The 16,769-nt window shown below is 38.4% G+C and overlaps 1 protein-coding gene across 1 annotated transcript in view; it reads right to left on the bottom strand.

Moving 5' to 3' along the window:
* Nucleotides 1-16,769, bottom strand: part of Txndc16 (thioredoxin domain containing 16) — a 63,695-nt gene that overhangs the window by 21,076 nt on the left and 25,850 nt on the right. Inside the window, exons 8-12 of the mRNA XM_090345095.1 lie at nt 15,049-15,139; nt 10,593-10,743; nt 8,123-8,289; nt 6,162-6,222; nt 1,866-1,989 (exon numbers count right to left, since the gene is read on the bottom strand). Coding sequence (XP_090201221.1) covers nt 1,866-1,989; nt 6,162-6,222; nt 8,123-8,289; nt 10,593-10,743; nt 15,049-15,139 — 594 coding nt within the window. The remainder of the gene's footprint in view (nt 1-1,865; nt 1,990-6,161; nt 6,223-8,122; nt 8,290-10,592; nt 10,744-15,048; nt 15,140-16,769) is intronic.

A 16,769-nucleotide genomic window follows, 5' to 3' on the forward strand; every position in this document is an offset into this window, starting at 1 on the left:
TAAAACTGATGAGCCTATGCACCCAGTATAACCCCATTGTTCTGAGGTAAATGAGTCAAGGATTGGACTAAGCTAAAAGAAAAGGGGGGAGTGTTAAGGGGAGCAGAGCCTGGCGCCATCCTGAATGTGTTAAGAGTTCCCTGCCCCAATGTGGAAGGTCAACAATGGTAAAGCAGCCCAGCCACCTTTGTCCTTCTAGGGAGGGGCGACCTTGGCCTTATCCCCACTCCCCTGAGGAGGGATATCCACTTGGGTTGGGGGGCTGCTGCTTTGTGTGGAGAGCTGCCCAATTCACGCGTCAACTCTAACTAAGGTGATAGGTAAATTCAAACACTAGGCTGTAACCCTATTGGCTACCTGCGTGTGGCTGGAGCTGGCTATATGGCCCTTCTATGTATGTAACAATCCCATCAGCCACCTTTATCCGGCCAGGCTTGACCACATGGTTTTTGCCCTTAAAAACCCAGCATGAGAGCCGCTCGGGATCACAGTGTCATCTCCCGAGTCTGCACTGTGTCCCTGGCCAGTCGGATCAACATCTACTTCCCCAATAAATTCACCTTTTTATATGGAAAAAAAAAGGAAAACACAGCAAGGAACATGAAGCCAGAATCCAGGTCTGCCCATGTAATATTAAAGTTCTGGAGAAGAAATCCTGCCAGGATCACAAATAATTCTAACCTCCGCAGGCCACAAAAGAGCCAGCAATTAGCTCAAACAGGAAACTGGCTACTGGTAATGGTTAAGTTTCTTATTAAATTTATAATATAGATCTTGATCATAATAATAGATGGGCCTCATAAAAAGAATGTGTAAATTGCTTCCTTCTTGGAGCTCATGATAATGACACTATATAAAACATTTAAGAACACACTAAATGGGACATTAAAATGAATAAGATATAATCGTTGACAGAGATATTAATAGACTAGGGAAGCAGAAAGACATTCAAATGAGCATTTACAGTCGATAAATGTTATGAAAGACACATTTGGAATGGTAATGATAAAGAAGGTTGTATTAGGATGCTAGTTCAGATGAGTTCAAGTCTAGTCCAACCTCCACCACATGCCATTAGTGTGACCTTGGACAGATCATATAACTGAAGAAATAGATGTACCACCTATAAAATGAAGGTGATATCACCTAACTCAGAGCAATCAAACAAAGTCATGTGTATGCCCAATCCTTGAGAACTAAAGAATATTCTATAAACATCAGCATAAGACCCATTAAAAACAGAACTGTTAAAAAGAAATACTAAAATGTTATTGAAATTGACTATACTGTTAACATTCAGTCTCATTTACAACTATACAGTAATGTTTATTACAATTTCATTTCCTAGTAGGAATAATAAAAATAAAACATATTGGAACTCCTAAATGGAATTTTTAAACATGGTTCAGACTGAGATGAGTAAAAGATGTTGAATGTGATGATACTGCTGAAGATATATTGTATTCATACACTGCTTTGCTGAATAGCAATCCTTTGTACAACTACTTAAAGATAATAATAAAAAATGGTTTGTAAAGACACAGATATAGGATGCTAGAAGGCTGATGTGTAGCAATGAAAGTGCATCTAGGGCTAGAAATGAGGTTCAAGTGGTAGAGCACTTGCCTAGCAAGCTAAGGCCCTGAGTTCACATCCAGCATAAAAAATGGAAGTACATGTATACTGAATAAATCCTTATACCTTCCAGCTAATCAGCTTGATAAAATATGAATGAAAACAAATTTCTCCAGGTTTCCTCCCAATCTTTGATGTGAATACAGTGAATGAGAAAGTTAATCCTCTGGAAATTTCAGTGACCTGAGAGCCATCAGGCAGGAAGTGGGATGGTGAGCACCGTAACCTACCCAGATCTGGATCTTCCACATCACCGTCTTCATCATTTTGTATTTGTTCAACATGTATTTCATTTTCCACATGGGAAACTATTGAATCAACATCATAGAAGACTAAATAATCCACTGGAACATCCTAGAAATACATTTATTTTTTACAATTCACTAAAATGTTAGCAAAACATCCATGTTTTCATTGTCTGACACGGGAACTAAACCTTTGGGCTTTTTTCTTTTCTTTTCTTTTCTTTTTTTTTTTTAACCAGTGCAGGGCTTGAACTCAGGGCCTTGGCACTGTCAAGCTTTCTCGAGTGCTGCTCTACCACAGAATGACTTCTGGCTTTTTCTGTGTATATAGTACCAATGAATTGTACCCAAGGCTTCAGGCACGCTAGGCAAGCACTCTTACAATTAGGCCATACTCCTGGCCTTTTAAGCTTCATTTTTAAAATAAAAAACCTAAAAGGGAAGCAAATCCCAAGTAACTACCAAAAAATCATCCAAAGGATTTATGTTGATATAAAAGAAAAGGAATTGAACATGAAACTTGCTTCTTGTCACAATTGAAATAATAAAATTCTGTTATCTATCAGCCATCTAATATATCATACTTTGTTGAAGAAGAATAATTTGTGAGTTTATATAATGAAACTATGAGAGCATGTACTATATCCTTTTAGTGATTCTTTTGCCAAGCAGTGATTAATCCGTACTGCTAACATACAAAAGTAGGGTTTTTTTTCCTAGCCAGGTAGTCATCATATATGCATTAATTACTCTATTCATATTCTATGTTCATGGCTATTCTATGTCCATGGGCAGTGTGGGACTATGCTAAATAATACTGCTGTGGAGATAACATGACAGCACTATCTGGTGGACGACACATACACTTCAGTTGGGCATGTACCTAGAAAGGCAAGTATAGACTTGTACAGCACAGAGGATTTCAGCTTGAATAACACTCGTAGCAAGTATTTCATCCATTTTCATCATGCCAGTCTGCATTCCTAACAACAGTATATGAAAATCTTGAATTCTCACATCTTTGTCAATACTTAAGATCGTTACTTTTTCTTTTTCTTTGCTTGAACTCAGGGCTTGGGCACTGTCCTTGGGCTTTCCCAAGGCAAGCACTCTGGCCAGGAGTTTGGCCTAGTGGCACAGTGCTTGCCTAGCATTCACAAAGATCCGGGTTCAATGCCTTACTCACATACACAAAGAAAAAGCCAGAGATGGGGCTGTGGCTCAAGTGGTAGAGCTCTAGCCTTGAGAAAGCCCAAGGACAGTGCTCAGACCCTGAGTTCAGGCCCCAGGAGTAGAAAAAAAAGGCTAGCATCAACCCCTTTGAGACACAGTACCACTTCAGGCTTTTTTCTATGTATGTGGTACCAAGGAATCAAACCCAGAGCTTCATGCATGTTATGCAAGCACTCTACCACTAGGCTATGTTCCAGCCCAGGATTGTGACTTTAACCATTCCAGTGAATCACCACTGGGGTACATATATATATATATATATATATATATGTATATATGTATATATGCTATGTATGTATATATTTGCAATACATGTAATCTATATTTCATTTCTATATATTGCTAAGTGGAAAAGGGGAAATGTGTATTACGGTGGAGAGAAAGAATGGCCCCACCTCATATGAGTCACTGTAAAACAAATATCATCACATTAGGAGAGAATGGAATGTAATAAAGGTTAACCTCACTATGACACATTCGTACCAAAAGTGTCCAGTGGGGCTAACCAATCTTAGAATCTAATGGGAGGAAAGTATAAAACAATGGAGAAATGAGGTAGACCAAAGCAATTGGAAAAACATGCCAAATAGTCATGTCATAGAAAAGGATAGGGAGATTTAAAATATTAAGAAACTTAAAAAACATACCAGGTACAATTTCTAATTTTTCACTGGAATTTGGTTTTTAAAGACTATAAAAAATGATTTTAAGATGGAAAAATTTGAATATAGACCAATTTTAAAATTAGGTTATTTATTAATTGATATATCATTATATTACTATGGAAGTATAATTAATTATGATAGTAAGCTAGTGATTCATACATATATAGAGTACATGTATAATGTTAGAGATGCATACTCTGTATTTATACAGACAACATTATAATATTGGGTAATGACATGGGGTATTTAAATGTTTCATAAAAACTAGAGGAAGTAAATATGAAAATATATATTGCTGAATCTGGGTGGTAGGTGTATAGTTGATTATTCTATTTTTCTGCTTCAAAAACTTACAGTTTTGGGGCCAGGAGTCTGGCCTAGTTGTAGAGTGCTTGCCTACACGAAGACCCAGGTTCCACATACTTAGAAAAAGCTGGAAATGGTGCTATGGCTCAAGTGGTAAAGATCTAGCTTTGAGAAAGCCCAAGGAGAGAATTCAGGCTCTGAGTTCAAGCCCCAGGATCGGCAAAAAAAAAAAAAACCCTTACAGTTTAGATTTTTGTTTTGTTTTGTTGCTGGTACTGAGGCTTGAATTCAGGGCCTGAGCAGTCTCACAGCTCCACTTCTAGTGCATGCATGTGCGTGTGTGTGTGTGTGCGTGCCTACATGGTTAATTGGAGATAAGACTCTCACAGACTTTGCTGCCTGGGCCAGAAACCACAATCATGAGCTCTCAGCCTCGTGGGTAACTAGAATTACAGGCTAGAATCACTGGCACCCAGCTTTGATATTTGTTTTTAATGTCTCTTGTTACAAGTATAGTAGTCCCCAAGGGCAAAACACTGCTTACATGGCTTCATTTCAGAACCTAGAACTATGCCTGAAACAAGGCAGGCATCTAGTAAATGCTCACTGAATGAATATTCATTAATATTTTTTTTGGTTTGAAAATCTTTTTTTTAGTTTATTTCATTTAATTTGGTAAGCTACAAAGGAGTTATGTTATATTTTGTCACTCATAAGCTAACAGTTGTATTAGCCTCTTCATTTTGATAAAAAGAATACTGGGTGTCTGGTGCCATAACTCCCATTTGTAATCCTAACTACTCAGGAGGCTGAGATCGAAGGATAAAGGTTTAAAGCCAGCCTGGGTACAAAAGGACCTGAGACTTTTTTTCATTAATATTTATTAACATAACAATGCTAGGCCCTGTGCTAAGTAAACTCTTTCTATTATGTCATTTAACAATGTAATGACCCTTCAAAGGAGTTATTACTATTCTCACTTTACAAAGTAGAGTTTGAACTAGATGGTATGATTGTATGGCAAAAACTCCTCACATTGTTTAGTGCTATTTACTGGCACAAAGAAAAACATTTCAGAAGGATTAACATGACCTTTCAGAAATGTTTTTATAACACTGAATTTACTAAAGAAACTTGCAGAAAAGCTTATCTTTAGCAGAAAATCTGGTAAGACAACTTAATTAAATAGTTTCAAAGCCTTAAAAATTCCCATTTCTAACAAATGCAGCAGTGGTACTTACCAGTCACTATGTTGAAAATGAACTATACAACTTGTGAGTAGGAACAGGAGGGAAAAACAAGGAGAGAGTGAAGGAAAGGGTGACATCATCCAAAAAAGAAATGTATTCTTTACTTGACTTATGTCACTGTAACCCCTTTGTATATCACCTTTATAATAACAACAAAAACACAAATAAAATAAAATGAGGGGGAACACACACACACACACACACACACACACACACAAATCCCATTTCTTTTGACAAATTTCTCTTCCAGAAATGTTGCCAAGGGCCCTGGGGTGTGGTGGCTCACACCTGGAATCCTACCTACTCAGGAGGCTGAGATCTGAGGATCAAGGTTCAAAGCCAGGTCAGGCACAAAAGGACCTGAGACTCATCTCCAATTAACCTCTAGAAAATGGGAAGTGGGGCTTGGCTCAAGGATAGGGCAGTAGACTTGAGCTGAAATGCTCAAGGACAGTGCATAGGCCAAGTTCAAGCCCCATGATCCACAAAGGGAAAAAAAAAAGAAAGAAATGTTGCCAAGGAAAGGAATCAGTGATGCTCAAACATCCCATGGAGACAGGCACTGCTCTCAAGAGAAAGTCATGAAGTATACTCAAAGGGTGCAGATAAGGGAGGGCATAGAGCATAATCTTGATTTTCTTTAAGAAACTATTACATAAGTAAACATTATACACTTGGGACAAGAGAAAAACACCAAATTAAAATATTATTAGCAACTATGTTTCCAATTTAGAGGTTTTTTTTTTTCCATGACACACACTACATGAACCCCATACCCTAGCTTCCCTTGGGGAAAGGGTCACATGACAGTTCAGGTGAGGACTGACCTTTGCTGCCTTTTTGATGACCACATTAGCGTGCTGAGGAATGTTCACCTCCAAAGAGTCCCTTTTTCAAAGAAAATAAACATTTTATGTACTGCTAATGTGAAAACTAACAGTCATCCAGGATGTCAATCTAAACACAAAACTAAGTTCTTACGCTAAAACACAATGTTCGTGTGTTAGAAAATCCACATGTAAATACAAACCAAATTTTCTAATTTTTTGGTTTTTTTGCTGGTGGTGATTTGGGGGTTTGAACTCAGGGACTCAGAACTTGCTAGGCAGATACTCTACCACTTGAGCCATGCACCTAGCTCTTTTTGCTTTAATTATTTTTCAGACAGATCTCCAGTTTTTTTCCTGGGGTTAGCCTCAAACTATAATCATCTATGCTTTCTAATAGATGAGATTACAGACACAAACAACCATGTCCAGTCTATTGCTTAAGATAGGGTTTCAGGGGCCAGGAGTTTGGCCTAGTGGTTGAGTGCTTGAGGTTCGATTCCTCAGTACCACACAGTACCACATACATAGAAAAAAGCTGGAAGTGGTGCTGAGACTCAAGTGGTAGAGCTCTAGCCTTGAGAAAGTGCTCAGGCCCTGAGCTCAAGCCCAGGTCTTGGCAAAATAAAAACAGGGTTTCATTCATTTTTGCCAGGGCCAGTCCTCCTAATTTCCACCTCATGAGTAACTAGAATTGCAGGCAATAGCCACCATGGCTATTCTAATTTCCATTGGGCTTATAACTAATTGAGCCCCCCAATTACTTCTAACAACATTTGGATCAATTAAAAAGTTGAGCTTATGTGATTAGATTGCCATATTACAAATAGAAAATTATAGCCAGAGGCCAGTAGCTCATGCCTATAATCCTACTCAGGAGGCTGAGATCTGAGGATCACAGTTCAAAGCCAGCCTTATTAGGAAACTTCATGAAACTTTTATCTCCAATTAACCATCAAAAAATCCATAAGCAGAACCAGATGCCTCAAAAGGCTAAACATAGAGCTCCCCTATGACGCAGCAATTCCACTACTTGGCATTCACCCAACCATCCAGAATCTAGGGCATAGTAAATCCACTAGCACAACAATGTTCACTGCAGCATTATTCACCATAGCAAAGATATGGAACCAACCTAGATGTCCCTCAGTTGATGAGTGGATCAACAAGTTGTGGTATTTGTACACAATGGAATTCTATGCTGCTGTCAGAAAAAACGACATCGACCCATTTGTTAGGAAATGGAAAGACTTAGAAAAAAATCATATTAAGTGAAGTAAGCCAGACTCAAAGGAACTTAGGCTCAGTGGTTTCCCTCATTTGTCATAATCAGTAGAAACCTTGGGCTCTACTAGCAGAGATCTGCAATAGAGCAAAACCTTGATACATAAGGCCATATAGTATATAGCTAATTGAAAGGACCTCCAGGATATTGAAATAAAAGCCATATAATGAATTATTGTTGTCCTTAATGTACTATGTTATCTCTCATCTCTTTTGCTGTCCCTTGGTTATCTCATATTGTTACAGTATCTCACTTCGTTACCTGATATATTGGATATATTTGTATTTGGTTATTTGAAATTGGATAGGGAAGGGGGGAAAGCCAACATGGGGGGGTGGGGGAGAGGGTAATGGGGACCAAGACATGTGAAAGGGCATCAATGTATGTGAATTAATGCACCTTCTATCTGGCAAATATCATGTAACCCTTTTATTAATTACAATAAAAAATATTTTTAAAAAATCGAGAAGCAGAGCTGTGGCTCAAGTGATAGAACTCTACTCTTCATTAAAAAAGTTCAAGGATAGTGCTCAGGTCCTGAGTTCAAGTCCCAAGACTGGGATGTGCATGTACACATGCACGCGCACACACACACACACACACACACACACACACACACACACACACCAAAACTCATTTTTTGCTAGTTATACTAAATATTGAATGTGTAAGGTACCTTAACAAGAGTAGCACCCCGGCTTTTCCCAGGAGACGCCATGCAACCCACTCAGCAGTTCTCCTGTCAGCTTCATATGTAGCCTGTTGGCTGACAATAAACACCAGTGGTAATCCTAGCTGGAGATGAAGAGTTGAAACTTGTTGAGGATCTTCAGCAACTTCAGCCTTTATTTAGAAAAAAAAATGTGGTCATTGTATGATAACAATGTCTTAACATCTGGACTTAAGATTTCCAAATTCTCATTACTAAATCCATGTGAAATAAATCCAGCATTAATAAAAATTTCACAAGTTACTAAACTTATTTTAATTTACTTGTATAGTTTAAGTATCCCAAACCTAACATCTTATAAAGAAACACAAAATTACAACTATCAAGGGCCATGAGTGATGGCACATTCTTCTGATCCCAGCTATTTGAGAGGTGGAGATTAGGAGGACCAAATTTTAAGGCCAGCACAGATAACAAAAGAAATTAGCAAAACTTCCATCTCAACCCACAGCTGAGTGTGGTGGTGTGCAATTGTAATCTCACCTGCGTAGGAGGCATACACTCATATGAGGCCCACAGTAAAACTGCACCCTGGAAAATAAGTGAAAGCAGAAGAGAGGCTGGTAGAGTGCTTGCCTGGCATGCACAAAGCCCAGGGTTTGATTCCTCCGTACCACATACACAGAAAAAAGCCAGAAGTGGTACTGTGGCTCAAGTGGAAGAGCACTAGCTGAGAAAGCCCAAGGACAGTGCTCAGGCTCCAAGCCCAAGCCCAGGACTGGCAAAACCAAACAAACAAACAGACAAACAACAACAACAAAGGCTTTTAGTAAGATTGGAATGAGTGACAATTCTGCCTCTTATTAGGGTGTAGAGAGAAGAGCCTGAGATTTCTCAATAATCCTAAGTATTCTGAGAAAAAGGAAATGAGGCAAAGAAAATGGTAAAGGACCATGTGGTGAACTGTAAGACTGGGATTCAAAACAAGCTAAGAAGGTGCCTTTCCCAAGGAAGCAAGATGTACCTCATCTATTGTGGGAGAAAAGAAAAAAGGCCTATAAACTACTTCCTCTAAAAAAAAATTCCTAGCAGTAAAGATCAAATTTTAAAAGTTACTTAAAATAATAAACAAGGAAAGGAAGCCAAGAACCTGTGGCTGTCAGTGAATCTACTTAATAGAGATTGCAGACTTAAAAAAATCTATTTTATTGTTAAAGTGATGTACAGAGGGGCTGCAATAATATTCATCAGGTAGTAGGTACATTACTTCTTGAACACTGATACCCCTTCTCATGTTTTTCTCCCACTTTCCCTCCCCTCACCCACTCCCACTCGTCTGAAAGCAGACTTTTTAAAAGGGAGAAATTATGGTTACAGAATCTAAGTACTATTGTCTTTAATGGTACAAAAATTACAAAATACTAAAGTAATTAGAAAGGCACAGAGATGAAAACAAATATATGATGTTAATTCTCTCATCTTTCAAACATGACTTTTACCTAAAATGAAATTTACAATTTTTTTACATTTAAATGTTTTTCCTATGCATTTTCAACACTTCAGACAGTATTTCTTAAAGGACCCTTAAATAATGATGAAACATTCACAAAAAGCACCACAATCCCTTTAGATTTCAGTTTCTTTCTCTTTGTTAAATGCAAACAGAGTTAAAGATACCACACCTTATTATAAAAAAAGACATTAGTCTGAATTATGTCTGCGTGCAGGGGTGACTGATATGTGTCATCTAACATTCATTGCTCAATGAAGACACTTGGTGACTTTTTTTTTACACTTCACTACATTGCTTAGATTATTTATAATTTACATGTGCCATTATACATATATGCATACACACATATACATTATATATATACATGAACTGGGTGAGAAGATCTACTGAAAATTTTACAAATGTCCAGAACAACCCTTTAACACTTCAGGGAGGATGCCCCCATTACCCATTAAGACTCTAATAGACTCTCAGAGGCTACTATTAAAAGTGGGCACAATCCAAATAATAATTGAAGAGTTCACAAAAGAGGTCTTTTCTTATGATGACTGGATTTCTGACCTATACACTCTCTCCAAAGAATATTCTCTCCCAAAGAATATTTTCATTTCTACAATGTTATATTTAGGTATCGACCCAATGACTAATTGGGGCATGAAGATATTAAAAATAGTCTTTTTACTCAACCACCAATAAGAAATCTCACAAAATGAAAGGAATATGCTCCCCTCCCAAAAAAGGAAAGAGATATAATTCGTAGAAATAAAATGTACCTGTGTGAATCAAATTTTCTATTATATTAAAATAGAACTCTTGGGGGGAGGGAAGTGGGGACAAAAACACAAGAAGGGGTATCAACGTTTGTGAAGTAATGCACCTTCTATCTGGTGAATGTAGTGTAACCTTTCTATTAGTTACAATAAAATAAAATAAATGACAAAAAAAATAAAATAGAACTCTTACCAACAAAGGTGCTTTCATAGTCTTAACAAATATGTGAATGTTCAAGGTAGTCAGTGGCCGCTCCATTCGTGTTCTTCTACATGGCTGAGCCAGATCCAGGACAGGTTCACAATGAAAAAAGTAGAGATGTGCATGCTGAATATTCTCAGAACTGCAAATTAAAAATTAAAGACTTTTAATTAATGAAGTTAACGTGTCATCTTTCTACCATCTGAAAAGTTGTAAAGATCTCTCTCTGTCCTAGTAACAAGACTCAAAGAATGTAACATTAAAATAAATGTGGGAAGATTAAAAAAAAAGAATATATGATTCCTAGGGCTTGACGTGGTGGTACACACTGGTAATCCCAGCTACTCACAAACCAGAGCTTAGCAAGATATCAGTGTGAGACCAGCTTGGGCAAAACGTTAGCACGATTCCTGTCAACAAACTAGTTTGTCGTGATGGCTCATGCCACCAGCTGTGTGGGAAGCATGGGTAGGAGGAAGTATAATGGGAGAATGATTTGGGCAAAATAAAGAACTCTATCCAAAACCAAACAAAAATGAGCTGAAGATTTTGCCGGCTGGTACAGCACCTGCCTGGCAAGCAGGAGGCTACTGTTCAAACCACACACTAAAAGAACATGAAAAAAGGGAAGGTGGAAAAGAAAAAAAAATCAGCCTCACTATTTGAACAAGCCACATGAGTTGTGTAGCAACTCCCTACCTGACCTCTTTCAGGTGGTAGCTTCTAAATTAGGTTCACAGGAGTCCTATGTAATTTTGTTTTCATAAAAGACTATCACCTTGTAGACAATGAGATTATCTTCAAGTATAATTGCTTTATCAGATTTATTTTAGTCACTATTTCTACATTTAATTTAAACTCAAAGCAGCAAGCACCAGGACACATCATGTCGGAAGAAAACAAAGATTTATTGTCCATGGAAGTGGACAGGCTAATCTCTCCCAGGATAGAGAAGAGTGAATTGCTCTCAGGCAGGTGAGGTAATTATAGGGTGCAGGGGCTGGAGACCAAAGAAGGAGCTGGGAGCTGGAACTCTTTGAAGTTGCAGCAGGACTCTGGAGATATCAGCTGGCCAGGGCCAACCATCCTATAGCTAGCTTATGCCAGGAAAACTTCCTGTATCTGGCATGTAGCTGAGGCTATACATTCTATAGCTAGGGCCGAACAGCCTATGGCTGGCTAATTGCCAGGAAAATATTCTATATTGGGGTACATAGTCAGGTCCAGGCACCTTGCATCTGGACACTAAAGATAACGTGTGATTGGGAATGGGCACGTGGACTATGTGACGGCATGTGGCTGACACAGTTGGGGCTGGGGGTATGTGCACTTTTGGGTGGGAATGGGCAACTGTGGCTGGGTCTGGCCTGTGGATGCTCCAAGATGAGGGCTGTCAACCTAAAATGGAGTAAATATGCCTAAAAAAGCTACTCTGAATAAACTTTAGCCCAAACTACCTTAAGATAAAAGGCATGTAATAATTTGTGGGAGTGAGTTTGTATATTACATTTGAAATACCATAAAACTTGGCTAAAATAGCTCATAACTCAAGGTTTGCCACTCCTTTTCAACATGAGAATTCAAAGATAAACTTATAGTGGGGATAAATTTTGCCAATATTAAAATTGATTTTTTAAAAAAATCTCCATATGATATTAGTAGGTTCTGGCAAAATGCTACAAACTCTAGGATATGGAAACAAGAGGTTTATTTTGTGATTGTTGTTCTTGATGTACTATGTTATTTCTAGTCTCTTTTTTCCCCTAATGGTTAATCTCACATGGTTACTCTGACTTTGTTACTTGATATAGTGTATATACATTTATTTATTTATTTGAAATATGGAAGGGAGGAAAACAAGATGATCTGGAGGGGTGGGGGAAAGGAAATGGGGATAAAAACATGAGAAGGGTTATCAGTGTAGGAGAAGTAATGCATCACTACCTGATAAATGTAATTGTAACCCCTCTATACAATATCCCAACAATAAAATAAAAATAAAATGTTAATTTTGCCAGGTGCAGTGGCTCACACCTGTAATCCTAACTATTCAGGAGGCTGAGACCTGAGGATCATGGTTCAAAGCCAGCTCAGGCACTAAAGTCTATGAGACTCTTATCGCCAAATAACAACTAGAAAATCAAAGTGGTGCTATGGCTCAAGGGATAGGGAGATAGCCTGGAGCTGAAGAGCCCAGGAACAACGACCAGGCCCAGGGGTAGAGCAGTAGCTTTGAACTGAACAGCTCAGGGACAGTACAGTGCCCAGGCCCAGAGTTCAAGCCCCACAATCAAAAAAAGAGTTAATTTTTAAAACATGCATTAAGTAAACATTCAAGGTATAGTGATTTCTGATTTAGCTACAAAAAATTCCCAATAAAGTGAATGATTAGGGAAAATCACTTAAAGATTTGTATAATGTCTAGTGTGAGGTGGGTTCTGTGCTAAACACAAGAGATAAAAATTCATGAGAAAACTCAAATCCTTGAAGGGCTAAGACTAAAGGACATCAATTTAGTAAACAAATAATAGCGTCCTTAATACAAAAGGCTACAGAGAAGAAAGAAATTTCATTTCTGCTTAAGTTGGAAAGGAGAAGGAAGAGTATAGAGACCTTCCTTGAATAATGGCTTCTCTACGAATTCAAGCTTCATGGCTCAGGCTCAATGAAAGCACATGACTGCTTAGGGAGAACCTGAGTAGTCACATACTACTATAAGGAAGTGGTAAATTCACAAGTTAAGGTTGGGCTATGTATTAACACCTCTGAGATGACAGGCTTGTGGCAAAGTCATTTAATCCGGAATCATTTGCTTGAACATAACGGAAACCCAAAGATGAGAGGATTATTGGTTGTTTAGAAAGAAGGTATCTCACAAGATACAAGAAAACTTGAAATAATCAAAGATTGGAAAATGTCAGAGAATAAATACAAGAGTTCAGGGACCATTATTTGCAATTATATGTTTAAACTTTAAGATGATAGTAACATAAAAAAAAATACAAATAAAAAGATTCTGGGTAACTGGTGGTTTGTACCTAGCATAGCAAAGGTCTGCCTGAGCTGCCGCTTACTGTAGCTTGCACTGTAGTGACTCTCCAGAGTAAAGCTCTAAGGTACTGTCAGTGTAATTCTCAAATTCTTAAAAAACATTAATTCTCACACAAATAGCAAGCATGTGTCAAAGTTTTAAATCCCAGAAAAATGACTTTCAGTAACAAAGAGACTAAATAAAAAGGAAAAGTAGGTTAGTGCCATACAAAGCAATAAAAACACAATTTTGTAGGAACTTTCTTCCCTTTCTACCTTTTCTCCCCCAAATTATTTTACTATATCAGCTTTCTAAGTACTAGCCTCAAGATTTTCCACAACAGTAAAAATCTCTGGGCTGTATGCAATTATGTGTGCTTTATCACATAGCTAGTATGTTCTGAAAGGCCAGAAACTGAACTTGTTCACATTAGCTAGTTATGTTGGCATTCACCTAATTCCAGCATTTGGGAGGTTAAAGCAGGAGGTTCTGCAGTTTGAGGCCATCCAGACCTACAAAACAAGTGCCTTGCCTGCCTGAACCACCTGAGATCCTGCCTCAAATCGAAAATACGTAACAGGTAAGTAGCAGGTTCTGGTGGCTCACACCTACAATCGTAGCTACTCAGGAGGCAGAGATCTAAAGATAGTGGTTTGAGGCCAGTCTGAAAAAAAAAAGTCCATGAGACACTTAACTCCAATTAATTATCAAAAAGCCAGTACAGCTATGGCTCAAGTGGTAGAGTGCTAGCCTTGAGCACAAAAGTTCAGGAACAGTGCTCAGGCCTTGAGTTCAAACCCCATGACTGGCCTTAAATAAGTGAACAAATATATAAACAAATAGAACAACAGCAATAACAAAAAGTTCAATCACCACCCATTTTGCTTTGCTTTGGATTCATTTTCTTGAGAAACATTTGACACTAACCTGAATCTTATAACACACTGAAACTGTGACCCTAGGCTGCCCAGCCAAAAATGCTGAAAAGGCTTCTGTCTAGAAACTAGACAAGACAAATAGACATTAAAACAGTCTGTTTTAAAACTGTACTCAGATCCACTTCAAATTATTATGACAAAGTGACAGAGAACTCGTATAAAGAATTTCTAGAGCTTCACTTCGGAAATCTATTATCTTAACCCTATGATCTCTGGAAAGACCTATTCCCAGGAGACCACACAGCAGCTATGTGGGATTCCATCTGTGCCTTATATGCACTGACTTAGCTCACTTTAGTCTCTCATTATCTCCCATTACTCCTGCACACCTTCAGGATGTAGCACAGGGGATAAGTGATCAAGGGAATTTTAGCTTTATTTACAGTTTCATCTGTTATAATATAATACCTTCAGATGAGCCCATGAAATAAGTGAACAATACAAAATGGAACTCATGGCCCAAACTTCTTATACATACCCAATACTTTCCAAAAGTGCCATTTCTGTCGTTAAAACAAATTGGTATTTGGTCCCATACACAAAGGCAGCTTCCATGACTGCTCTGTGCTCTGAAAAATGGACAAGAAGTGGGAAAGAGGAAGAGTAAGTTAGTCTTTGGGTTTTCTCAAGGCTAGAACCCTACCACTTGAGTCACAGAACCACTTCTGGTTTTTTCTATGTATGTAGAACCGAGGAATTGAACCCAGGTCTTTGTGCATGCCTGGCAAGCACTCTACCACTAGGCCACAATCGTGGCCCTGGTGCTCTCCTTTAAAAGTTTAACCCCATGAAAGGTTGGGGCTGCTCTCTTAGCAGCCTGAAAGTAAGAGAGTAGCCGCTATGCTGCTATTAAAATGACTCCTAGTTAGGTTCACTGAGTGCTGGTGAATCTATTTCTAGGGGGTTCGACCCCCCAAATGGCTATTACAATTCTGACACCTGTACACCACAATTCTGGATATTACCTTTTTATTACCATCAGACTGGAGAAAAAAGATGTTCTTTTGGGTTTTTTTTTTTGCCAGTCCTGAGCTTGACACTCAGGGCCTGAGCACTGTCCTTGGGTTTTCTCAAGGCTACAACTTGAGCCACAGCACCACTTCCAGCTTTTTCTATGTATGTGGTACAGAGAAATTGAACCTGGGTCTTTGTGCATGCTAGGCAAGCACTCTGCCACTAGGTCATAGGTCAAACTCCTGGCCCTAGATGCTCTTTATTTCTTTTTTTTTTTTTACTTTATTTTTTTTTTGTAATTAGTAAAAGGGTTACATGATATTTGCCAGATAGAAGGTGCATTAATTCACATACATTGATACCCTTTCACATGTCTTGGTACCCATTTCCCTCTCCCCCGATGCTCTTTATTTCTATACACTTTTTTCCACACTCTAGTCCTTCCAATAGAGGATCTATAAGATATGTAATTTTTGTCACTCTGCAGTTCTGAACAAATCTTAATTCTCCTTTCACAATTAACTATAGTTGATTGATATAAACTAGATACAAGCCATTTCCTTCTTAGAATTCTGAAATTATCATTCTATTCTTTTCCATTTCCAGAGCTGAAATTGAGAAGTTCAGGGCCACTCTGATCTTGGTTCTCTAATTGCAAACTCTTTCTGTCCTACCTCTAGAAGAGTTTAGAATTGTATTTAGCTTTATATTATCTCTCTCTCTGATATATTCCAAAATTTCAAATGAGGTAATTTGCTTGGAGAGACCAAGAAAGAGGGAGGAGAGGAGAGGGCAAGAAGAGGAAAGGAGGAGGCAGAGAAAGAAAGAAGGAGGAGACAAGTGTTGGGGTAGATGGGGGGACAGGGAGGCAGGCTGTGGTTCTGAAGTCACTATGCTGAGATTCAGCATTCTCTTCCAATAAAAAAAATAAAATCCTTCTGTTTGGGAAATTTTCCTGAAGTATTTCTTCATTTTTATTTTCCTTTTTCGCCCCTCCTAACTACCCTTTCCAGAGAGTTATCATGTCCTCCCCTACTTAATCTCCTACATTTCAAGAGCTGATCATCAGAAGATTCCACTTAGGACCCCACCTGTTAGCACCACCTTACCAACACAGGAGTCAGCCCTCCTCAATCCATGAGGAATTTGGCTTCTGTCACACATTCATGCTCTCCAATATCCCTACTGTTGTCATCCTCAGTGATTTTACCGCACAGATGATTTGTTCAAAAATATTAACCTCTC

This window comes from Megascapheus bottae, chromosome 14 (assembly GCF_031878675.1).
Source record: "Megascapheus bottae isolate mThoBot1 chromosome 14, mThoBot2.hap1, whole genome shotgun sequence".
Lineage (NCBI taxonomy): Eukaryota > Metazoa > Chordata > Mammalia > Rodentia > Geomyidae > Megascapheus > Megascapheus bottae.